Source organism: Natator depressus, chromosome 14, assembly GCF_965152275.1.
Source record: "Natator depressus isolate rNatDep1 chromosome 14, rNatDep2.hap1, whole genome shotgun sequence".
NCBI classification, from domain to species: domain Eukaryota; kingdom Metazoa; phylum Chordata; order Testudines; family Cheloniidae; genus Natator; species Natator depressus.
Window position 1 is genome coordinate 39,801,713 of NC_134247.1, and position 26,672 is coordinate 39,828,384.

General features: G+C 47.6%; 1 protein-coding gene across 1 annotated transcript in view; it reads right to left on the minus strand.

Moving 5' to 3' along the window:
- The window catches only part of LOC141998041 (butyrophilin subfamily 1 member A1-like), a 41,660-nt gene that overhangs the window by 14,392 nt on the left and 596 nt on the right, over positions 1-26,672 (minus strand). Inside the window, exons 2-6 of the mRNA XM_074970682.1 lie at positions 25,322-25,438; positions 23,033-23,380; positions 17,113-17,394; positions 8,042-8,149; positions 6,291-6,323 (exon numbers count right to left, since the gene is read on the minus strand). Of these exons, the coding sequence (XP_074826783.1) occupies positions 6,291-6,323; positions 8,042-8,149; positions 17,113-17,394; positions 23,033-23,380; positions 25,322-25,427 (877 nt within the window). The 5' untranslated portion in view covers positions 25,428-25,438. The remainder of the gene's footprint in view (positions 1-6,290; positions 6,324-8,041; positions 8,150-17,112; positions 17,395-23,032; positions 23,381-25,321; positions 25,439-26,672) is intronic.

Consider the following 26,672-nt stretch of genomic DNA (forward strand, 5'->3'; position numbering starts at 1 on the left):
TCAGACGGCTCTCACTGGGGTCCCTAATGATCTTCCTGGCCAAATCTCAGCGCCCACAATCTCAGGGTGATTTTTGATTCCTCCCTCTGCACACCCAGGCCATTTCCAAACACCGCTGCTCCTTCCTGAGTGTTATCTCCAGTATCGTCCATTTCTCTCCATTCCTACAGCACAGTCCTTCACTATATCCCACCACTATTAATGCAACATCCTCTTCTATGGCTCCCGGACACACCCACTGTCCCCCTTCAGTCCACACAAACTGCATTTAACAAAGAGACAGTCCCTGCCCCAGGGAGCTCACCCTCTGCATGGCAGACAGGGTACAACAGGGGGATGAAATACATAAGTGGGGTAAAGGGGATGGGAGGGGGAGGTAACAATCAAAACAAACCAAAGCCCAGCTCACCACGTGCCCAGCCAGTGCCAGCCAGGAGAGATTCCAGGGGCCACAGCACAGCTGGATTTGGAGGAGAGATTTAAGAGAGGAGAAGGGGGCAGCTTTACAAATACTGATGGGGCATTTTTCTGTGCATGGAGTGGTAGTGGGAGAAAACACAGAGGTGTTTAAGGGAGAAGCAGACAGGCAGGTGACCCAAGCTGATGGTAACCAGACATCCCAATATTATCAGGACCATCCCAATATAAGGGGCTTTGTCTTATATGTGCAACTAAATCCCCCTTCCCCGAAAAAAATTGTCCCAATTTTTCACACTTACTATCTGGTCACCCTACCCAGGCTGCCAGGAGAAAAAAAAATAAAAAGGCCAGCAGCAGTATGGTTCCCCCTGGAAGCTGGTGCCAAGGGTGACGGCCCCGCTCACCCAACCCTAGAACTGGCCCTGCAGGCTGCCATCGCTGGTGGAGGGGAAGGCAGCACCGATCGCTCAGTGACGCTGGTGGATCTGACAGACAGGGTGGGACTAACTGCTGAGGGATCTAAAGGCAAAAGACAAAGAGCTTGTGAGGGAGCGGAGCTGAAGGGGGTCTCAGTGGAGAGACACCAAGTGGTGGATGTGGTAGCAGAGACAAGCCCCTGAAGGCTGATCCTAGCAGCAGTGTTTTGGATGGAGGTGAGGGGACAAAGCGGCTGGTGTCAAGGATGGACAGGAAGAGATCACAGCAGTGGGTATGAGATGATGGGCCTGAATGAGAGCCTGGGCCGTCAGGACAGACAGAAGAGGATGAATCTGTGACGTGTTATGTAAGCAGGAGCAGGGAGACTGGGATGAGGTCAGGACATGGGGGCCCAGAGAGAGGCTGAGTCAGAGACGATGCCCAGATTTCTGGCCTGAGTGACTGGAGAATGGACGTGTTGTTAGGGTGGCCAACGTTGTATTTCAAAACTACAGGATAGTTTTTTCTGCTCTCCCTAACTCCCGATCTGGGCCTACAGTTCTCCCCATGGTTCTCCCAGCCAGAGCAGGGGAAATACCCCCTGGACCCTTCCTGAATGAAGCCACCTCGAGCAGGGCCAGACCCCAGGCCTCCCACTCCGCTCTGGGCTCCCTTCAGCCAGTCCAGGCCTCACAACCCATCACCAGGCCACAGTCCCTAGCCCACAGGAGGGGCAGAGATCCTGGTACCTTGCTCTGGTGGGCCCAGTGTGCGGGATGGGAGGTACGGAGGGAGGGAGAACAGCCACAGCCCCCTGCGTCTGGGACGGCTCGCGGTGTTATTCAAAGGGGTGAAGAGACTAGGAAGGTAGGGAGGGCTGTGAGGGGTGCAGAAGAGATTAAACACTCAGCTGTTGAGTTGAGCTGCCCTCTGGACATCGACGAGGAGGAGATGTCAGACAGGCCGAGATGTGGGATGGGATGGAGGGGGAACAGTCTTTAGCGAAGAAGGAGCTCGAGAGACATTGGCGTAGAGGTGGTATCTGAATCCCTGCGTGTAGATAAGAGCTACTAGAGGCAGGGTGTGGAGAGAAGAGAGCAAGGGGCCAAGCACTGAGCTTTGGGGGACATTCTCTGAAAGAGGGAGACAGGAAGAGACCAACCCAACAGAACAGACACCAAAGAAGCAATTAGAGAGGCAGGAGGAGAAGTGGGAGAGGAGGGAGCTGTGAAAGCCAAGGATTTAATGGAGACAGGAGGTGATGTCAGAAGGAGGAGCATAAGGCTAGCACAAGGAGGATGAGGATCACACAGAAGCCATAGGATCTGGCCAGGAAGAGGTTGTTAGAGACTTTGGTGAGAACGGTTTCAGTGTTGTGCAAGGGGGCGGGAGCCGGATGGGAGCGGGTCTAGGATGGAATTGGAGGAGAGGAACTCCAGACAGTGACTGTAGACAGAGCGTTCACTGAGCTTAGAGATGGAAGCAGAAGGGGCGGTAGGTAGAGAGGCAATTGTGGTTGGGGATAGAAAGTTTTAAGATGGGAGAGACTACATGTCACAGGGTGGCCGGTCCCTTAAGGGGAGTTGAGCCCAGGGCCAGTCTATGAATATTCAACTGATGCTGAGGCCAGGGATCAAGTGATGGTTTGAAGATCTCCTGGTCCTCATAAAAGCCTGATGAATCAGCAAGTCCGTCAGCTAAGGGAGAGCGGCTGGGAGCAGGAAGACACATGCAGGACACCCTAGGGCAGGGGAAAGAGCCCAGTTTATGTCTGATAGTCAGGCAGATGGCCTGTGGGGTGCAATCCTGCAGGGAGAGGCTAGGCCTGTGCCAAAGAACCCAGCTCAGGGGAAAGGATGTGGCTGATATGCTGTATTTGGGTTAAACAGTTTTATTTTTAGAAGTAAAACCAAAGCAGTGAGGGAAAGGCACTGAGACCCTGTGTCTGGAGAGTGCTCGAAGGGCACAAGCTGGAGGGACAGCCCCTGGCTGGCACTAAGCCATGTTGGTATGGAAAGGGTAGGGTCGGAAGAGAGGGGGAGGTTAGTTAAAGAGAAGGGTGCATGAGGGATGCGAGCGAGAAAGGGAGATCAGGGGATGCGTGTGGGAGCAGGTGGAGGGGTTGGAGGAGGAGAGAAGAGGCGAAACTTTTGGAAGGGATGGAGGGGCGAGGTCATGTTTGACCTTGTGCATTTTCTCTATAAAGAAATCAGTGAGATCCTGTGCAGAGGGACATGGGGTGGTGGGGCGGGGTGGCGGTGGGGTGGGGTGTTAGGAGAGAGTCCCAGATGGCAAATTGGTTGCTGGGGTTGTTGGTATCAGTTAGGGAGAGGAAGTTCATCTGCTTAGCTGGGAAGTGTCAGAATGGAACAAGAAGAGTAAGATTTTTTAAAGAAACAAAGAACCCAATAATTTTGGGTAGGAGACAAACCCTCCTGCTTCAGAGCTTAAGTCAACCTCTGACTGAGGGGGGCTAGGAAGACACTTTGGCTACAGGCAGCTTATTCCATCACAGGCCACTACGGGGTTTCTCACATCATCCTCTGAAGCAGCTGGTACAGGCCACTGTCACAGACAGGATCTAGGCTAGCAGGGCCCTGCTCTGATTTGCGCTGGTCACTCCTGTGTTCTTTAAAGCTCATGTTTTAGGCCTCAGTTCAGCAAAGAAATTAAGTGGATACTTAAGTACTTAGCTGAATTAGGGGCATTAGTGACTGTACATCTCAGGGACTGTTCACTACAGATACCTAGATAATTATCCCCATGTAAAAGCTGTTAGCTTGAAGTTCAGGGTTTTCTGAAAGTCACCTATAAACTAATGTTATAGTAACAAAAGGTATGAAAACAAATAAAGTTTTAACAAAGTTCCAAACAGGAATTTGGACGGGCATCCAGATCTCTTAGGGAGCTTCGAAAACCTCAGCCTCATTGTGGGAAAGGCTAGAAATTTGTAACTCCATTCCCTGCACCAGCCTTCTCGCAGCCACTGTGAGTAGAACTGACCAGTGGGTGAGAAATACCTTATCAGACAAGATAGTGCCCTGCTAACAAGTATAGGCTATAGATTGTGTTTTGTGTTTCTTTCACCTGTAACTTTATGTTTCCAAGCCCTTACGCTTGCTTTCATTTGAAACTCTGTCTCAGGCTCCGTTAATTAAACTTCAGTTTGGTTTTGCTCTAGACACGTCTAAGTGCCTTGTGCAAAGGAGTGTGTAGAACCAAGGTGAAGCCAGTAAGTTGGGGTGCACTGCTTCCACGGAGGCAGCAGATTGGCGCAGACTGCGCGTGTCCAGGAGACAGGGGACTGGGCACTCGAGTGTAACAAAGTGGGGGTGTGAATTGTTAGCCTGCAGAGAGACAGTAGCTTTGGGAGAGTTCCCCCAGTGGGGACAGACAAGGTTCTCACATGCTGTAAGCAGGTTGTAGCAATTCACCCCAGAGACCTCGTGTAACCCTGAAGGCATCACAAATCTCCCTGTACAATGAATGAGGAGAAGTGCCTTAGAATGGGATTCACAAAACCCAGTGTGCTAGGAGTCATGGAAACCAACCAATGGGAGATGCCGACAAGAGGGGTATGTGCTAAGTCCCGCCCCTCTCAGGAGTTTGGATCCTCTCTCTGCTAGCAATCCACAGCCAGGAGCCTCTCTTCGGGAGCCAGGCAGCTTAGGCACCTCAGTGTGTCTTGTGAGACAGAGTAAGGCACCTGCCATGCTGCACACAAGATGGCCGAGGGGCGGAGGGGTTACAAAGTGATTCTCAATTAATATTTAATTAATGTGTAACAACTTGAACAAAAGAGACTGAAGGACACTCACATCAGAATGTCCCATAGCCCAGTGCTTAGAGCATTCTCCTGAGAGGTAGGAAATCCCTGTTCAAATCCTTTCTCTTCATCTCGCAGAGAGGGGGAACCTAAACCAGAGTCTCCCACATCCCAGCTGGGAACCGTAACTCCTGGGCTAAAGGTTATAAGGGAGGGTTGCCTCCTCCCTGTCTCCCATCTCTGTTCTGTGTAGTGTTGGGTGGCATCTGAGCACATCTGTTGGATCAGACCCCATGGGTGAGATAGAGGCTCCTCCACCCATCTTCCCCTAGTTTGTGTGTCGCTCTGGGCCACAGGAGGGAGATAGGTCCCCAGACATCTAGAGTGAGGCAGCTGTGTGCTCCATGTGCCCAAGGCAGAAACTTAGACACTGAGAGAACTTTTACAGCAGAGATTTATGTACCACGTCAGTTTAGCCACCTACAGGGTTAGGTGTCAGCCAAGTGGGGGGTTGTGGATGACGGTGGCTAAAACTGGGATTGAGACACTCATGTCTGGAGTTTAGGTGCCTAAATCTCCTTGTAGATCTGGGTCATAATGCACAATGCAATTCCTCTTATTATAGAGTTAAGATTGAGAGGACGTATACTTGTAACTTAAGGGTAAAACACATTACAGGGATCTTGTAATTATCCCTAAAGTGTTATACACCCAGGAAACAGAACTAAGGTTAAATTTAAAAGAAATCCAAATATGCTGTGGTCTAGAAGTGCAGCTAAGGCACCTAAATAACCTTAACTCTGCCCTGTAGTAACATCATGAGGGGAAAGTTGAAAAACATTGTGTGCCTTTAAAAATCAGTTTTATTTAATGTAGAACCTCACAGACTGCTCTGCATTGATCAGACCTCCTATGGTTATCGTACAGAGTCACTGCAGGGTGGAGATGAGGGTGAAATCCTGCCCCCTCCCACATTACAAAGGTATGGAAGGGCAAGAACAAAGGGGAATCCCATCTGAGGATCCTGTTAAATACTGGAAAAGTCTCTCCGGGTTTCTCTACACTGCAAAAAACCCCTCAGAGGTGGGTCTCAGAGCCTGGGTCAACGGTCTCAGGCTTCTGGGGCTCACACTATGGGGCTGACCCGTATAGACATTCCCACTCAGGCTGGACCTGGGCTCTGAAACCCGGCAAGGGAGGAGGGTCTCAGAGCCTGGGCTCCAGCCTGAGCAGGGATGTCTACGTTGCTAATATTTAGCCCTGCAGCGTGATCCCCAGTCAGTTGACCCAGGCTCCGAGACTCGCAGCCACGGGTGGGTTTTTGCACAGTCCCCATCAATGAGGCTGACCAAGCTGGGCTGGTGTATTCATGACCCTGGGCTCAAGGTGCCATTTCTGTAGTTCCCATGGGGTTTATTAGGACAAGTGATCCCTTCCCCTTCAGAGCCCATCTGTGTCAGCACGAGCAGCCCCTGAGCTCACTGCTTGGGGCTCTGGTGCCGATATGGAGATGTTCCCCATCACTCATTAAAACAGGCTGTATCTGCTAAAACTGAGCTAAAAGTGTTAAACTCTGACTCCACTGCTTTAAAAGTGGCTTTCAATTGAGTTAAGTTGGCTTGAACGAGCTAATTCAACTGACATGACGTGAAATCTTCAACCCATCCCATTGGTCCCAGACACTGACCTTTCTGTGTCTTCATCTCAGATCGCAGAGCCTCTAGAGGGAGAAAAGGGAGAGACGTGAGATTTCACCCTGTAGTGTGGGGATAATGCTACTATAGGTTAATGTAACTGGCCCAGACAGCAGGGTCTCTAGAGAGAGAACAGGGTGAAAGATCATCCATTCATAGATTCCAAGGCCAGAAGGGACCATTGTGATTACCTAGTCTCACCCCTGCATAACACAACCCCATGGGCTTCCCAACAATAACTCCTAGAGAGGATCTTTTAGAAAAACATCCAATCTTGATGCAAAAACTGCCAGTGCTGGTGAATCCACCACAACCCTTGGCAAATTGTTGCAACAGTTAATTAATAATGGCGGGATTTCACCCTGTCATGTTTAGGGGGATAACTCTACCGTCGGTCAATGTAATGGGCCCAGACATTGACCTTTCTTGCTCTCCATATCAGGTCGAAGGGTATCTAGGGAGAGAAAAGGGCAACAGGCGAGATTTCACCCTGCCATGTTTATGGCACGGTTCCCGCTATTCATGTAATTTTTCTGTAATTACGAAAGTGAGGCAGACAGACTGACAAACAGGACACACAGACAGATCTGTCTCAACATCCCTGCACTCAGCGTCCCTGCTGCCTGGGCCCCACTGACTATCACCTCTAGAGGCTGCTCTAAATGCCTCCCCCAGGAGCCATCCCTGCTGCCTGAGCCCTGTCACACTCCTGTCTGATCTGGCTGCTCCCCGCTGTGCCCATCCCCTGAACAGCCCCAGCTCTCCCCAGCTCCTGACTGTGGGGATGGGGGAGGGAAGTGAGTGACGGGAATGGAGCATTGACCTGGATAAGGGACGGGGTTTGGTTGGTTCAATCCTAGGCCAATTCCTGACCTTGTAGGTGGTACTTGCCCCTGCTCCTAATGATAAGTGGTAACAGCTCCTCCTAGGGTCTTGGTAGATGCGGGGGGGAGGCGGGGGGGGAAGGAATGGGGTGGAGGTGCCTTTCTTTAGCTGGATGCTCAGGTCAGCAAGATCTCAGGCTGAAAAAATATTAGTGTAGATAACGTAATTGCTAACCTGTCCATTTTCACAGCCACTGCTTTGCCCTTCTGCAGCTCCTACTCAGCTAAACTGGGGGGGGGGGGGGGGGAGAGGAAGGGGGCTGAAAGAACCGACAGGGGGGCAGAATTGGCCCTAAGAAATCCCCCTCTCTCCTTCTTTCTTTCTGTTTTTCCTGCAAGCAGCCAAGTTACATATGTCAGCACTCCAAGCCCAGCTCACTGAGCCCCACATGGTGTTTCAATCTGAGCCACGCTGATCCCCGTGGAACAGTTCAGAATCACATTCGATTGGGATCCTTGAGTGAGATCTGAAGGGGTGAAACCACTTGACACTTCTTGGTTCAGACAAAGTCATAATTTATTCAGCTCCCTCTTCACCCTCATCCCGGCTCCCACTGCCTGACACCTCCTCCAAACATTGAATCCCTGCATCTCTTAGGGTTGCCAACCCTCCAGGATTGGCCTGGAGGTTCCCGAAATCAGCATCAATTTCCCAGTGACTACTGAAAGCAATCCAGGAAATTTTAATAGGATATTTTAAGAAGATTACATTATGTCATGTTGGGAAAAAAAAATCTCCCAGAATAGCTTCAGTCAGAGTTGGCAACCCTAGTATCGCTACTTTTGGTTTTGTTTTTCAATCGGTCAGTCAATCAATTTCTCTCTCTCTCTCACCAAATGCCCCCCTCTTGTTACTTCACCTTTTGCTCTGTGTTGCCTCCAGAAGCAGTAACCGGCCAGGGGAAGGAGAACAGCCAGGATCACACCCAGAGCCACCATCCAAGGATTGACTTGTGGGAAAAACAGCTCTGCAAGAGAAAGAGCCATTGACTTGGGAGCAAACACATGCAGAATGAAGGCAGGACACTGTGACAGTGGTGACACTGTGACTAGTTAAAAGAGTCTCACAGGGAAATACACAGTGAGATGTGGCTCCTCTGTGCTTTATTATCAAGCCAGTGAAATTCCAAGCTTTAGCCTGGTTACTGAACATGGTCAATTAATGGAAGGAGGCATGTCGGCGGTAGGGAGGGAATAGGATGGAGCTCCGCTATGCTACAGCTATCCTCATGTAGCCAAAGCTGAAATGTATCAGATATATTTAGGATATAGAGGTGAAATATAAATATTAGGGCTGTCAATTAATTGCAGTTAACTCACGCGATTAACTCAAAAAATTAATCACAATTAATCGCAATTTTAATCGCACTGCTAAACAATAGAATACAAATTGAAATTTATTAAATATTTTTGGATGTTTTTCTACATTTTCAATTACAACACAGAGTACAAAGTGTACAGCATATGTTGTTCATTTTAAGAACACTTTCACTGCACATTTGACAAAACACAAAGAAGATACCAATGTGAGATTTCTAAAGATAGCTACAGCACTTGACCCAAGGTTTAAGAATCTGAAGTACCTTCCAAAATCTGAGAGGGATTAGGCGTGGAGATGTTTAAAAGAGCAATATTTTGATGCGAAAACTACCAGACCTGAACCACCAAAAATGAAAATCAACCTTTGCTGGTGGCATCCGACTCTGATGATAAAAATGAACATGCATTGGTCCGCGCTGCTTTGGATCCTTATCAAGCAGAACCTGTCATCAGCATGGACGCATGTCCTCTGGAATGGTGGTTGAAGCAAGAAGGGACATATGAATCTTTAGCGCATCTGGCATGTAAATATTTTGCGATGCTGGCTACAACAATGCCATGTGAATGAACATAAGAACGGCCATACTGGGTCTGACCAAAGCTCCATCCAGCCCAGTATCCTGTCTACCAACAGTGGCCAATGCCAGGTGCCCCAGAGGGAGTGAACCTAACAAGTAATGATCAAGTGATCGCTCTCCTGCCATCCATCTCCACCCTCTGACAAACAGAGGCCAGGGACACCATTCCTTACCCATCCTGGCTAATAGCCATTAATGGACTTAACCTCCATGAATTTATCCAGTTCTCTTTTAAACCCTGTTATAGTCCTAGCCTTCACAACCTCCTCAGGCAAGGAGTTCCACAGGTTGACTGTGTGCTGTGTGAAGAAGAACTTTCTTTTATTTGTTTTAAACCTGCTGCCCATTAATTTCATTTGGTGGCCCCTAGTTCTTATATTATGGGAACAAGTAAATAACTTTTCCTTATTCACTTTCTCCACACCACTCACGATTTTATGTACCTTTATCATATCCCCCCTCAGTCTCCTCTTTTCCAAGCTAAAAAGTCCTAGCCTCTTTAATCTCTCCTCACATGGGACCCATTCCAAACCCCTAATCATTTTAGTTGCCCTTCTCTGAACCTTTTCTAATGCCAGTATATCTTTTTTGAGATGAGGAGACCACATCTGTACTCAGTATTCAAGATGTGGGCGTACCATGGATTTATAGAAGGGCAATAAGATATTCTCCGTCTTATTCTCTATCCCTTTTTTAATGATTCCTAACATCCTGTTTGCTTTTTTGATTACCGCTGCACACTGCATGGATGTCTTCAGAGAACTACCCACGATGACTCCAAGATCTTTTTCCTGATTAGCTGTAGCTAAATTAGCCCCCATCATTATTGTGTGTATAGTTGGGGTTATTTTTTCCAACGTGCATTACTTTACATTTATCCACATTAAATTTCATTTGCCATTTTGTTGCAATCACTTAGTTTTTTGAGATCTTTTTGAAGTTCTTCACAGTCTGCTTTGGTCTTTACTATTTTGAGCAGTTTAGTATCATCTGCAAACTTTGCCACCTCACTGTTTACCCCTTTCTCCAGATCATTTATGTATAAGTTGAATAGGATTGGTCCTAGGACTGACCCTTGGGGAACACCACCAGTCATCCCTCTCCATTCTGAAAATTTACCATTTATTCCTGCCCTTTATTCCCTGTCTTTTAACCAGTTCTCAATCCATGAAAGGATCTTCCCTCTTATCCCATGACAACTTAATTTATGTAAGAGCCTTTGGTGAGGGACCTTGTCAAAGGCTTCCTGGAAATCTAAGTACACTATGTCCACTGGATCCCCCTTGTCCACATGTTTGTTGACCCCTTCAAAGAACTCTAAGAGATTAGTAAGACATGATCTCCCTTTACAGAAACCATGTTGGCTTTTGCCCAACAATTTATGTTCTTCTATGCCTGTTTTCACTTTCAGGTGACATTGTAAACAAGAAGCAGGCAGCATTATTTCCTGCAAATGTAAACAAACTTGTGTGTCTGAGTGGACAAGAAGTAGGACTGAGTGGACTTGTAGACTCTAAAGTTTTACATTGTTTTATTTTTGAATGCAGTTTTTTTGTACATAATTCTACATTTGTAAGTTCAACTTTCATGATAAAGAGACTGCACTACAGTACTTGTATTAGGTGAATTTCTTTTGTTTTTACAGTGAAAATATTTGTAATAAAAATAAATATCAAGTGAGCACTGTACACTTTGTATTCTGTGTTGTAACTGAAATAAAAATATTTGAAAATGTAGAAAACATCCAAAAGTATTTAAATAAATGATATTCTATTATTGTTTAACAGTGCGATTAATCGTGCGATTAATCGCGATTAATTTTTTTAATCGCTTGACAACCCTAATAAATATTAATCAATGTTGTATCACAGGCCTACTGGCCTCAGGCCTGTAAAATATCTGACTTAGCCAAATTAGGCCTCAGGACTTAGCGTACGTTAGCATAAGTATATTAATAATGTACCTGCTGAGTTTGTGGCTGTTTGTGATATGCTGATGTTTTGAAAAGAAGTGCTGATCTTGGATTATAATGTCTATGAGAGATCCATAGACACCACAAGATGACTGTTGGTAGCTAGGGTGAAAGACTTCTGCCTGTTACTATGTTGATACGGTGATGGAAATGTTAATGAGTATAAGGGGATGTAATGAGTTCACCTATGAGAAATGGAGCACCCCAAAAGGAGTGAGGTCTGGAAGCTGAAATAAGGAATAGGGGTTAAAACCTTCATAAATATGTTTGAACCCCAGTGGGCATCAGCATAACACATTACAAAAGCTGTACCCCAGCCTGTGCGCCCTGGTGGGGGGAGATGCCAGGATGATGGCCGCTGGTGATGGTGGTGACGAAGGTGAGGAGGATGGTGAAGATGAGGAGTAACACTTTGCATTTTTCCACAAGGCCTGGTGTGAGTAGTGCAAATACTGTGCATTCTATATTGGTCTCTCTCTACTTTGCCAGACTGCAGCGTGTGTATTGTTTGGCTGGCTAATCAAAGTAATTAGTGTAGAGAAAGTACTATGTAGTCTCTGTTGTATACCATGGGGTCCCCCTTCTATTGATAACCTCTCTACTGTAGTCGATCTTGGGGGCTGAACTCTCGCAGATTAAATTAGGTTAAACTGTCACCTTGGTGTGAGTTGTTGGTTAAAGGAACCCATAACTATAGATAAGGCTAAACCCCACTGACATAACTTCAAGCAGTCCCTAGGCTGCTCTAACTGATCCCAAGGCTGCAGCCAGTGCTGACTGGCCCTCAGAATCAGAGCATTGTGACCAGCTTCCTGACACTTCTGACTCATCTATGCTCAGTGGGGCTCAGCCACATGAGAGAACCTGGCCCAAAATATGCTAATGAAGGACTTTAATAAAAACAAAATGTAAGCCTGGAAATTCAGAGTACAAATTTCTCCAGATTTCTGTTGCTTGGGCCCTGGAGCAATGGCTGACTAGAGGGTCCTTGCTAAGTAATTAATTGTGTATTGAAAGCCGGGTACAAATTACAAGAGTCACTTTAAATCCTGAGGTGATTCCTGGTGTTGCTTGCAGACTAAGGGGCTCTGCAGGGAGTGTACAATCTGGAGCCTCTGCAGTCCATCTGCAAAGAACCAGCCTACACCATGGTGGATTCAGTTCTGCCTCTCTGCTTTAGGGAGCAGCCTGCTTTGTCTCTCTCTGTATTTGGCTGTGGTGTGTTAGAGTTTTGGAGTCTTAGAAATCAAGCAGTGTTTCATTGCAACCTTTCAGGAAGAGTATTTATATTTTGTTTCTAACTCTCCATGTGTATGCTCTGAATTAAAAATTTGTAATTACAAATTACAAATGATGAATATAAACAAATAACACAAGTATGTAGGGACAAATTTAGAAAGGACAAGGCACAAAATGAGATTAAGCTAGCTAGAGACATAAAAGGTAACAAGAAAACATTCTACAAATACATTAGAAGCAAGAGGAAGACCAAGGACAGGGTAGGCCCGTTACTCAATGAGAGGGAAAAAACAATAGCAGAAAATGTGGAAATGGCAGAAGTGCTAAATGACTTTTTTGTTTCGGTTTTCACCAAAAAGGTTAGTAGTGATTGGCCATCTAACACAGTGAATTCCAGTGAAAATGAGGTAGGATCAGGGGCTAGGGAAAGAAAAAGTTAAAAATTACTTAGACAAGTTAGATGTCTTCAAGTCACCCGGGCCTGACGAAATATGTCCTAGAATACTCAAGAAGCTGACTGAGGAGATATCTGAGACATTAGTGATTATCTTTGAAAAGTCATGGAAGATGGGAGAGATTCTAGAGGAATGGAAAAGGGCAAATATAGTGCCAGTCTATAAATAGGGAAATAAGGACAACCCGGGGAATTACAGATCAATCAGCTTAACTTCAGTACCCAGAAAGATAATGGAGCAAATAATTAAGCAATCAATTTGCAAACACCTAGATGATAATAAGGTGATAAGCAACAGTCAACCATGGATTTGTCAAGAACAAATTGTCCTAATAACTTTCTTTGACAGGGAAACAAGCCTTGTGGATGGGGGGAAGTGGTAGATGTGGTACATCTTGACTTTAGTAAGGCTTTTGATACTGTCTGGTATGACCTTCTCATAAACAAAAGAGGGAAATACAACCTAGATGGAGCTACTATAAGGTGGGTGTATAACTGGTTGGGAAAACATTCCCAAAGAGTAGTTAGTGGTTCACAGTCAAGCTGGGAGGGCATATCAAGTGGGGTCCCACAGGGATCAGTTCTGGGTCTGGTTCTGTTCAATATCTTCATTGATGATTTAGATGATGTCATAGAGAGTACACTTATAAAGTTTGCGGATGATACCAAGCTGGGAGGGGTTGCAAGTACTTTGCAGAATAAAATTAAAATTCAAAATGATCTGGGCAAACTGGAGAAATGGGGTGAAGTAAATAGGATGAAATTCAATAAGAACAAATGCAAAGTACTCCATTTAGGAAGGAACAGTCAGTTGCACACATAGAAAATGAAAAATGACTGCCTAGGAAGGAGTACTGCAGAAAGGGATCATAGTGGATCACAAGCTAAATACAATAACTCCTCGCTTAATGTTCTAGTTATGTTCCTGAAAAATGCTACTTTAAGCGAAACGATGTTAAGTGAATCCAATTTCCGCATAAGAATTAATGTAAATGCGGGGGGGGGGGTGAGGTTCCAGGGACATTTTTTTCACCAGACAAAAGACTATATATATATACACACACACACATATACACAGTATAAGTTTTAAACAAACAATTTAATACTGTACACAGCAGTGATGATTGTGAAGCTTGGTTGAAGTGAAGTCAGAGGGTGGAAGAGGAAGGGATATTTCCCAGGGAATGCCTTACTGCTAAATGATGAACTAGCACTCGGCTGAGCCCTCAAGGGTTAACACATTGCTGTTAATGTAGCCTCATACTCTACAGGGCAGCACGAATGGAGGGAGGAGAGACAGCATGGCAGACAGAGACAGAGACACACACCCTGTGTGAGAGAGAGATGCGCATTTGCCCCTTTAAGTATGATGACCCCACTCTAAGTACATTGCCTTTTTAAGTAGATTAGCAAATTGAGGCAACAGCTGCTGCCAGCAAGTTCCCTCCGTCCTGAGCCCTGTCTTGTGCCCCCGCACTCTGTGGAGATGAGGTACAGAAGCAGAGGGGCAGGAGCAGGGGGAGGGGGACACCCTGACATTAGCACCCCCTCTTCCCCCCACCTTTGCACAGCAAGCAGGAGGCTCCCAGGAGCAGCTCCAAGGCCGAGGGCAGGAGCAGCACAGGGCAGTTGGGGGAGGGACAGCTGAACTGCCTGGCAACTGATAGCCTGCTGGGTGGCTGCTGCACAGGGAACTTAATGGGGCTGCCGGTCCACCCTGGTTCCAAGCCCCCACCACTAGCTCCAAGGGGCTGTTCTTCCTGCAAGCAGTGGACAAAGCAGGTAGCTGCCAAACAACGTTACAAGAGACATTGCGCAACTTTAAACGAGCATGTTCCCTAACTGATCAGCAACATAACAACAAAACAACGTTAACCAAGACGACTTTAAGTGAGGAGTTACTGTATGAGTCAACAGTGTAAAACTGTTGCAAAAAAAGTAAACATTCTTCTGGGATGTATTAGCAGGAGTATTGTAAGCAAGACACGAGCAGTAATTCTTCCGCTCTACTCTGTGCTGATACGGCCTCAACTGGAGTATTGTGTCCAGTTCTGGGTGTCACATTTCAGGAAGGATGTGGACAAATTGGAGAAAGTCCAGAGAAGAGCAACAAAAATGACTAAAAGTCTAGAAGACATGACCCATGAGGGAAGATTGAAAAAACTGGATTTATTTAGTCTGGAGAAGAGAAGACTGAGAGAGGACATGATAACAGTTTTCAAGGACATAAAAGGTTGTTACAAGGAGGAGGAAGAAAAATTCTTCTTCTTAACCTGTGAGGATAGGACAAGAAGCAATGGGCTTAAATTGCAGCAAGGGCGGTTTAGGTTCGACATTAGGAAAAATGTCCTAACTGTCAGGGTGGATAAGCACGGGAACAAATTGCCTAGGGAGGTTGTGGAATCTCCATCATTGGACATTTTTAAGAGCAGGTTAGACGAACATCTGTCAGGGATGGTCTAGATAATACTTAATCCTGCCATGAGTGCGGGGGACTGGACTAGACGACCTCTCGAGGTCCCTTCCAGTCCTACAATTCTATGATTCTATAACAATCATGTCATTCCGAGCATACCAAGAGGTTATTAAGCCGTGCAGCACTTTGAAATCTCATATTACTAGTGATTTACAAATGCAATATTCTTATTATTACAGTGATGAAATATTAATTCTGTATTAACAGTTACTTGATAGATATTAATACACAGAATATGAACCTTTTTTCTAAAATATAAGCTGCTCTTATGTACGATTTTGTTTCTGAATATTTTGGGCCTGATCCTTTATTGCTGGAACTCCCAGTGCTCCCACCAACTTGGTTATGCAGGAAGGCAGGATCGGGCCCATTGTGTAACTGAATTGAAAAACTATAATGTATATTCACAGGGGAGATCAGAATTATGCTAGCCATAGAGCTCTGTGTTTACTGCCGTTTGTGCAACTAAATACAAGTTACAACCTGATCCTCAGTTCTGACGCTGGCAAAACGCTTATTTAAGCCAATGGGAGTTTTGTCACAGTCTGAACTGCAGGACAGGGCCCGTAGTGCAGCTCTCACACTGATGTGGTATTTTCAGATGTCACCTAATGCTCGGATCATAATCAGGGCTCTTGTGCTGTTCAGGAAAAATGACTTCATTAGCCAGATTTTCATAAATGCTCAGCACCCAGCAACTCTCACTGAGAACAAAGGAGAATTCCCTCCCCCACCCGCACTGAGAACTGTGATGGTCACAGCACACAGAGAAGTTAGACACAAACATAAATACTCCTGCTGGAAGGTTGCAGCGTAACGTGACTTTGTCTTAGAATCCATAACCTTAACACACAAGAACCTGAACCAGAGGGGGGGCTCCTCCCTAATGCCCTGGGCACAACTCACCCCACCTTGCTTTATGTTGGCTCATTTATAGGAACAGTTTGTGAACTAGTGCAAACCTGTGTGCGGACAGGTAAATCCACCTCACACTAGCCTGCTGCCCACTAACTAGCCGTGTGGACGCTGCTGCCATGCAATTAAAGTTTCCTGGTGCACGTTGCTCTGTTCCGGTTTCAAAGCGGGGCAGATCAAAGCGCACTACAGAATTGTTAGTGCATGTAGCAGGGTCCACACAGACAGACAGTGCCCAGCAGGCCAGTGTGAGACAGATTTACACCCCCGCTTGCCACAAACTAACTGTTCCTGTAGACAGGCCCTGATTCTGCTCACACGCTTTCCTACAGAGCCCTCTAGCCTGCAAACAGGACCTTGAAACCCCCCACTCTTAAAGCGATAGCTTGCAATTCCAACACAGTCCCCACTATACCACAAGAACAAAGGAGAATTTCCTCCCCCACCCCCAGTGAGAAAAATGATGATTGCTGGATACTGAGCTGTTATGAAAATCTGGCCAATGACATCCCAGCCTGCAAGGTGTTAAACAACCTCAGCTCCTACTGGAGTCAAAGGGTACATCTACCCTATAATTAGCACCCGCAACTGGCCCGTGCCATTGACTCAGGCTCATGGGGCTCGGGCTAAGGGGCTGTTTAATTGCAGTGTAGATATTTGGGCTCAGGCTGAAGCCCGAGCTCTGGGACCCTCCCACCTCACACGGGTCTGGAGTCTGGACTGCAGCCCAAGCCTGAATGTCTACACCAGAATTTAACAGCCCCTTATCCTGAGGCCCTTAGCCACAGGCCATCAGCAGGTGTCTAACTGCAGGGTAGATACATCCAAAGAGAACGGAGGTTGCTCAGGACTTTTCAAGACATGTTCAGTACCTTGAAGGTCCAGGCCAATGAACTGGAGACACAATGATAAATACTCTCCGCCCATGTCTGCAGCATCTCAGTCTATCCATGTGCGGCTGGGCGGGGGGCACTGACCTGTTACGTAAATCGCTGACTCTCTCTCCTGGTTGAGACGGGGGTTCCTGACACAGCAGGACACTTTCTGGTTGGACTCTTCTCTTAGAACAATGGCAATCTCTGTTTGAAACAGGCCATCGGCCTCTTGGGATATGTTTTCAGAGGCCGATGGTAAGAGCTGCCCCTGGAGATCTCTCCACTGAGCCTTGGGCTGTGGGTACCATCCAGACGATCGACACACAACCCGGATCCCTCTGTCCTGATGTCCCTCCACAGAGATGGCAGGAGCAGAGCCCAAATCTACAGAAGAAATAAATGAACTTGTGATAATCCTACAGTGCCCAGTAATGAGCCAAAAGTTTTTACACTGTTATCAAAAGCCATTTCCTATTAAACTAATAATCAAATGTGAGTCCACAAGTGCAGCTGGTCAGTTAATCTGGCCAGATTCCTATTTGATATACAGTAGAGTTAATGTTAATGTCAGGGCTTTTCTATGGACAAACTTGCTCCACTTTAGTTAAACTGATTTAGTTAATCAAATACAAATCCCTACGTGGACACTCTTAAAGCAGGCAGGAATTGACTCAAGCTAAATCAATGTAAGCCATTTCCAAACCCATGTAAGTGTTCACACACAGGTTTGGACTAGTTCATCGAACCAGTGCACATCTATGTGTAAACAAGCCTCAAATTAATTTACTAATAAAAAACTTTGTTATAGGGGAGTTCAGGTTGCTTGGCAGTGCCTTGTACCTTTCCAGAATGCAGAAGTGCGTAGCAAAAATTGGTACCTGTGAAAGCCAGGAAATACACTCAGCAAAACAGAAACACAAACACTAGATAACAAGGAGTTGCAGGGTTAAGGTAACACCTCCCACAGCAGATCACACTTGGGGTTTTTCATTACCGATGAGCTAAACTGAAATAAAATTATCTTAATCTGAAACAAAAGTCTTGTACCTTAACCAGAGGTGTGAATTCAAATGGATTTCCTTATTATGGGATCCGTTTGTGTGCAGAGATGCCCTTAGGGTATCTGGAAATTTCACACAGACCATTGTAGAGAGGGAAACAATTCTTGACCAGGAGAGCACAGGCTACAGAAACCTCTCCCAGCAGGAGTGGGACTCACAAGGCTTTGGTCTGACAGACTCATGGGAAATGCCCAAGAGCCACAGACAAGAACTGAGGTTAAAAGGCCTAAGGTGAAAATTATATGTAACAACCCCCGCACACACCCCTGTGCTTCTGTTGCTGTTCCTTCTAAACAGTCCACTGACTCCAGCTAGATGAGGACTTGCAGGTAAACAAAGGAAAAAGTTCATGAACCTTTGCAGCATGCTCAGTAGGGCATCTCCAAAGGTAGGGGCCAATTCCACTCCCAATATAAGGAACAAAGGTGGCAAACTCTTCTTTTAGTTCAGCCATACCCAGAGGGCGACAGCCACACCACAGGGGAGGTGAAGATCTTTGCCCTGAAGGCCGATAATCATAGGCCTGATTTTACTAACTGCAGCAAGAAGATAACCACAAGAAGAAGGGTACCAGCCAATTTCCAAGAACTGGGTGCTTGCTGCTGGTTCAGCTCAGAGCAGTGTGGGGACATTAATGCCAAATCAGTAGTGTATGTTTTAAATGCACAGGGTTGGGGGCCTGTGAACCATTTGGAACTGAAGAAATCTGTATGTTTGATATTAATTTTGTTGTTGTTGCTTGCAAAGTAGTTGCTGTGCTGATGTAATGATAAGATTGTGTTTAGATTTATAAGGAGTCTCGGTTAACCCTCAGATTGTCCCCTTATGAACCTAATGATTGTTTTCGTTTGAGCAGCTTTACTACACTGTGGTGTCTTTATTCCAAACGGGAGCAATTCAGGTTATGGGCGCCCACGACTGTCCAAATGTGCATATTTATCTCATGTGTTGTTATCCATGGGTGGGAGTTCCGCTGTCAGACCAGACTGAGCCCGCTCACTCTTCCTGCAGTAACATGGAATTATAGCGGGTACTTGTGTAACCAAAGTTTGGTAGGTTACATGTACGGTACAGAAGGGAATGACCGTGTTGTGGTTATAAAGTGAACTCTGTGTAATACCCAGTCTTGGCAACTCAGGTTACCCACAGCGGACAGTTATTGTGCTGTGGATGGGAGTGAGTGGCTGGAAGGGTTTTAAGTAGAATGTATGTCTGTATCTCCCAACAAGAGGGCTACAGTGAGTGACCCTCACAAGTGACAGCAGCTGGGAACCAGCCCAAAGCCCATGAGGGACAGAGCAGCTGACCGGGGACATCCCAGGAGGGAGCCAGGGAAAGCACCATGCCAGGGAGGAATCACCTGAGAAGGACAAACTGGTGGACCCAGTATCCCTGTCACCCAGAGCTGTCTGGGGCTTATGACTTTGCATTAGGAAAGAGGAGGGAGGCTGTAGTCAGTTAAGTGGGGAGGTTGTTGCTCTGTGGGGTTTGCAGAGAGTGGCAGAAGAGGGCACCGGAGAGGTTTGTTGGGGAAAGTTCATTGGCGCTAAACACAACCAGGAGCACTGAAGACTCACCACCGGACTGGAACTCTGCCCAAGACTCATGAACTCTGAGTGTAGACACAGTGCTTGTCATCTACCCTGTAATATTGTGGTACCACTGGGCCTGTGGGGCCTCGTGTTGCATCTAACCGTTTTACTGCTCCCCCTGTATTCTCCCCTGTTGTTTTTCTACCTTCATTGCTCTGTAAATATGTATTTACCTTTCCTATATTCATTGTACTATTCTGGTGTGTGTGCGTTTACACCGCAGCAGTTGGAACAGGTGCCTCTAGGTTGGAAGGGAGTTACCCCGGTGTGCTCCAGTGTGAGCCTGTTCTTGGCCAGAGCCGCTCTGCAGAGCAGACTCCATCTTGGCCATGAGGGCTCTATAGTTACATATTAATACCCACAATATATTTGCTAATGCAGAAGAGAAGGTTACTCACCTTGCAGTAACCGAGGTTCTTCGAGATGTGTGTCCCTGTGGGTGCTCCACTCCACCCGGCGCCATTGATCGGAGATCTTCAGTAGTAGTGCCTGGTCGGGACGCACGTGCTCAGCTGCTGTCTTGCGGCGTCATTAGGGTCTGCCTGAGCGTGCACATCCTGCACCCCCTTCTCTACCGTAGAGTTGTCTGATTAGTGCTCCAAAGTAGAGGGGAGGAGGGTGGGTAGTGGAGCATCCACAGGGACACACATCTCAAAGAACCTCAGTTACTGCAAGGTGAGTAACCTCTGCTTCTTCGAGTGCTGTCCCTGTGGGTGGTTGGCTTCTGTGCCTAGGGAGTGTGATCGTGCTCCCCCCAGCCTGTTGATGTAGAACATACATGCTATATTGTCCATGAGGATCCAAATGGACTTGTTCCTTACGATGGGGAAAAGTGAAGGCAGGCATATCTGACTGCTCTGAGCTCGAGAAAATTTATGTGTAGACGCGTCTCTGATAGGGACCACTGGCTCTGTGTTGTGTGTTCCCCTAGGTGCGCTCCCTCAGGGGCCATGCAGACGTCATCTTGGTGTAAGAATTGCTGCTGCTCCATGGGCTGTGGTCCTGCAGAGCGCAAGGTGTGAGCGGAAGCCCGCATTGACTTTTGTTTTGCATTCGCATGCGCCATGGGCCATTTATAGGCACCCTGACCGGGGTCCGCGTCTGCTGCGGGGGTGATGGGCAGGCTTGGTGCCAACGTTCTTGTCGGTACCGGGTCTATCTTCAGTGCCAACGGGACCGGTGCCAAGGAGAGCTTCCCACTGTGGGAAGGCAGGTCCCTGCTTTTGCGCCCCTGTGAGCTGCAGCTGAGGTGCTGGGGCGGTCGGAATCGCCTCCTTTTGGCGCTGTCAGCACCGACGGTAAAGATCTCGCAGGAGACCCTTTACCCTTTTGAAAGTCTCTGTGCGGAGACATTGGGCTTCCTGCTTCTTCGCTTGAGACGGTGAAGCCATGCTCCCAATCGGTTCCGACGTAGCAGGGGAGTGTGAGGGAGAGTGTTTACTTCTGCCCGTCTCCATAGGCGGCTGCAGAGATTTCTCCATCAGGAGCATTTTTAGCTGCAAGTCCCTGTTATGACACAATGAATTCACTTGGTAGGAACGTGTGTCTCGCCGAGGCACTTCACACACCATGAGTGTCCATCAGACCACAGCATAGATTCCTTACAGGAATCATATTTCTTAAAGCCTGTGGATCCCGGCATCATTGAAGTATGATGGCCAGGGAGAGAGTCTCAACAGGAGACAAACGTGAGGAAAAAAAAGTTTGTCTGTCTTTTTTTGAAACTAACGAACTATTCTAAAGGAAGGGAGAGAACTGGGATATTTTTGTCTAACTAATTCTATTTCTTTCTCCTTATTTCCTTCAGAGACCAGAGAAGAGGTTGAGCACTGCCCCGAGTCCGATCTTCAGCTGAGGACGGTTGAGAAGGAATTGAGGGGGGTGCGGGACGCGTGCGCTCAGGCAGACCCTAACAACGCCGCGAGACAGCAGCTGAGCGCGTGTGTCCCGACCAGGCACTGCTACCGAAGATCTCCGATCAATGGTGCCGGGACGCACCGTCACCTGGAGTGGAGCACCCACAGGAACAGCACTTGAAGAAGAAGTAAGGATGCCCAGCAGTGCCTTGTGCCTTCCCAAAATGCAGAGAGCAGCTAAACTTAAATGTCTGAAACCCAAGAGATAAAAAGTAATGGCGCACAGCACCCCAGCCATTCAACCTTAATTCTGCCTCGTGGGGCTGGCAATAGATGCTAGGAATGGTTCAGGCAGGATGGTACCATAATACACAGGCATAGAATCATAGGACCGGAAGGGACCTTGAGAGGTCATCTAATCCAGTCCCCTGCACTCATGGCAGGACTAAGTATTATCTAGACCATCCCTGGCAGGTGTTTGTCTAACCTGCTCTTAAAAATCTCCAATGATGGAGGCTCCACAACCTCCCTAGGCAATTCATTCCAGTGCTTAACCACGCTGACAGTTAGGAAGTTTTTCCTAATGTCCAACCTAAACCTCCTTTGCTGCAATCCCCATGAGGGAGGGCTATGAGAAGGTACCATTGCTTGTGTTGTGTTTCTTGGATTTGGATTCCAGCATCTATCTGCCTGCACTCCCACGGCCTTCGCTGCATTCAGAGTAGCTGTAGTGACTGGTGGAGGGATTCATTCGAGCAGGCTGTCACAGCTGTCACTGCGATAGGAGGAGAGGAATCACGTATGTCTCATTTCAGTGCTGAGGTCTGTAGGCTGTGTCAGTAGAAGTGCACAGAGGTGTCTTCTTGCCATGGGGATTGTCAGCAGTCTGGTGTTTGCTGCACCCGACCTAAACCTCATGTCATGGTCACAGAACTAGCTACACCTGTCCCCTGGCTGGTCTCTCTGGCAGCACCTTCAGGGGTCAGGCCTCCTGCCTTTACCTGTCCTGGGGTGGGGGGCTAATTCCTCAATCTCCCACTCTTATACCAGGCCCTGGGCTACAGGACCCAGTGCATCAACTACTCTTACCCTGTGGGTGCCAGACATGAGCCAAAATCAATCCCAGCTGGTGACATCAGTTTGGGGAGGATCAGCCATCGTTTGTTCCCAGGTGTGCTCAAAAATGTCATAATCACAACTTAATCTCACCTGACTTTTTATTGATGTTTGTGCATCTCATTAACCACTTGCTCTAATGACCTCAGATTTAGCCCACTAACTCCACCCCAGACTGCAATGAGTCACAACAATTTCAAGACAATCTGAGTAAGCGTGTGGATTTTAGAGGCCTACGAAAAAACAGCTGTTAAACAGTGAACTAGAACCAACTGTAACCAGAGCAGAGCTACTGCCCCACCATAATGAGAAAAATCAAGTGTCATCTGACAATGAACCCTCTGACTCCACTTATTACCCTGCTGAAGACATCAAAGCATTAGAACAAGTTACTGACCTGCCACCTGTAATTCTAATAAAGCTTCTTCGTAAGTGACACTGGACTGAAAACGACACTTGTACTGTCCCTCATCAGAGGGTTGGATGTTGTGTATTCTCAGGGAAACACTCCCACTGGTGATGTCGTCTTTCAAGAACTCAGTTCTTTGTTGATATTCTGCCATCTGCTCTTCATACTGATCCTGTCCATCCTTATACAGGTGCACAACTGCAGAGTATTTGGATCGGAACCACCTCACCTCCATGTTCTCAGCGCTCATCCTAGGGGAGAGGTGGCAGGGCAGGACGGCCTCCCCACCTAGGGAGGCAAGGACTGGGTGGTCAGGTCCAGTCACTGTGAACTGTGCTGTGAAATGTACAATGAAAAATGGAAATTAAATCGGTAAGGGGCTGGGGGTGACTTTAATTCAGCAGTAAAACTCACAGTAAGAGAACACCCTGCATTAGAAGCAAACACCCCATACCCATGCAGTGCCTTAGACACGTCTCTGAGTGCAGAGAGTCACAGGCTTTGGGTAACTGCACCTCTGACTCCCTCTATGGTCTGCTCAAGGAATGTCCCCTTAGGTCTCAGGCCTCCAGCCATCACCTCTCCCTGGGCAGGGACCCACGTCCCACTCTCTCCACACTGGGGTTTCAAGGCTTGCAGCTCCCTGTGATTCACTGTGGTTTTCCCAGCAGGCCTGACCAAAGACCAGCATCTGCGCTTTGCTTTCACTCCCAGGGCTATGAACAGCGTGTGCCAGCAGTTACCAGCAACCAAACAGCTCTTCCAAAGCAGAGAACATTGAAGGACAAAAGCCTGACAGAGAAAACTTACCATAAACCAATAAGAGGTCTGAACACGTTACATTTATACCGAAGGATTCTCATCCAGCACATGGGACTCTCTGATAGGTTCCAAAGTCCTTCAAACCTTCTCTAAGGGTTTTTCCTCTTGAGTAACAGATCCTGTCAGTTTGTAGCCCAAGATCCCAGGCCTCTGGTCTGTTTAAATCAAGGGGATTTTACCAAATATCTTTGTTCTCTTTGGCTTCTGGGACCTGGTCTGAACTAGTTTGTGCAATTCTCCCTAGGGGTGGCACTTCTCTGCAGCTGTTACCTGTCCCAGCAGTAATTACCCCCATGGGTTGTAGCTCCTGGAGGAGATGGGGTAACCCTCCCCAATGGAATAGATTACAATCCTGAGCCCACAGAGGTATATATAACATGTATAGGTGCCATTTATACAGGGGATACAAAAAGAACCTTCATAAAATTAATTAAATAAACCCCAAAATATCACTTGTGGTTGCAATACCTGTCACACAGAGTACACATATGAGTGTTGCAGATTGTCCCTATTGTCTCTGAATAGGGCTCAAAACTTCTCACGGGCACCCCAGGCATAATGGATATTGGGGGCTTGATTCTCTGATACACAAAGGACTTTTTGTGCCACTCCGTCATGGGGCCTTCCCCAACTGCTGCAGGGATGGTGAAGGCCATACAAAACAAAAAGATATGAAAATAGATCAACACTACGCAGGCAAAGTCAGAGGCCAGATAATGGAGAGGGAGAAGGAGGCAAATAGAAAAGTGCAGGAAGCAGAGAAGCAGCCATTATGGAATTGCAGGGGGGTCTTGGTGAAGAGACTCAGCATCAGGAGAGACAGAGAGAACAGGTTAAATTAGCAGGATGGAAACCACAGCAGGAGGGAACCAAAATGCCCAAGTTGCTGTGGAGGCAGCCCCAGGGCTGGAGTGGGTCACTATTATCCCTGAATGAAGAAGCTGGCAAATTTCACATCCCTCATTGTGACAGGAGATTTAGCTCTGAGCCCTGATCAGATGTGCCTAGTGCAGCATGAATGATTTGTGGGTTGTTACTTCATAGCTGAAGAGTCGGGGATTCATGATTTGTTTGTGGCCGAAGAGTCTGATCTGTGACTTATACAGACTGCCAGTGCAGTGTACAGGAATGGGTAGTGTCCCTTTAAATAGTTTGTGAGCCCTGTCGTGGTGCTCCTGTGATCTGTATTTTAGAAGCTGCCAGAAACCAGCCAGAGCAGTAGGGTGGATGTAGGGTCAAGGCCTGACAAGATGGTGTATAGATCTTAACCATGGTCAGGGGGACCCAGCTGTGCCCTGTGGTTTCTCCAGGTTGCTGGTTGTTGTGTAAAGAGCAAAGACACACCAGGCGTGTTGAACAGACGCTGTTTACAAGACAAGGCAGTGATGCGAGACGGACGGTGATGACCAGCAATAGCAACAGCAGCAAACCCAGCGAGGAGGCTGGAGCTCCTACCTGATGCCAGCCGGTAAACCTGTAGAGTGAGGCAGAGAGCGACGTAGCCGGGCAGAGCGGAGCTCACTGTGGAGCCGGGGGAGAACGAGGGAACCTTCCCCGTCATCGTACCTTGGTCTGGGGAACAGGAGAAATAACAAACCAGACGGTGAGTGAGTGTGATGCAGTGACAGTGCCACTGGGCAGTGGGGAGGAGGTAACAAGCCTCACTGTTGCCTAACATACACCAGAAGGGAAGGGATTTCCCCCACAGTCCTCGTCTGCCCTGGCTCTGAGCAGGGTTAGATGTTGCTGTGATTAAAACCCAGACCTGCCAGAAGCCAGTCCATACCATGGCTGAGACCTGTGGAGCTCTCTGCTCTATTTAGACTGTGTAAGGACCTGGGGAGCAGTGTGGAAAATAGGCTCCGCAGGAAGTACCGCCCACAAGCCCCAGTGACAGTACCCTGCAGGCCTCTGATTGGCCAGGTGCCCCTACTTAACTCCAGGGCTTGCCCCAGGAAGATGTCTGGGCAACCACCCAAATTTTTGCCTGTTACTGTGCTGGACTTTGCCTTGTCTCCTAATCGCTGACCCCAAATCCTGCCTCTTGATTCTAACCTGGTACTACCTCTGGTATCTGACTCTGACCCTGTCTCTTGTTTACAGACCCTGGCCTTGTGATTCCTCTAACTCTGGCCCAATGACTCCCATCCCAGGTGGGCAGACCTCAGCCCAGCGGTGACCTCTAGGCAAGACTGCCTAAGCCCTGGTCCTTTACACCTGGGCAGGGCGGGTCTCTCACTATTGGTGTGTCCAGCTCCCAGCACAATGAGGCCCCATCTTGGCTGGGGCATTTAGATGCTACCATAGAATGGGCCATATTAGGGGAAACAAACCAGTGCAGGTAAAGCCTTTGAGTGGGGTATGAATGGCCACTGATCACTGTGGGGGAAAGTGGCCCCATCTACCAGCCACACCTGTCCTAGGTGAGAGGTCTCTGGGGTTCTCCCTATGAGCAGATCAGTCGCTGACCCCAGTGATTTTGTGTGTCAGTGACCCACCTTCATTGCCTCCAGCATTGGTGCAAATGTCAAAGGAATTCTGATCAGGGTCATCACATCTCTGTGACCCCTGGGGTCTGCACCATTTAAATCACTCTCAGGGTACGTCTACACTGCAGCTGGGAGTGAGCTTCCCCGTGCTCGTAGACAGACATGCTAGCTCTCCTTGAGCTAGGATGCTAAAAATAGCGGAGTAACGGGGTAGCCCACCCCAGGCGGCAGTTCGGGCTTCCTGCCTGAGAACAAACCTTCCTGGACTCCTGGGGTACGTACCCGGGTGGCTAGCTTGTGATGCTAGTTTTAGCGTA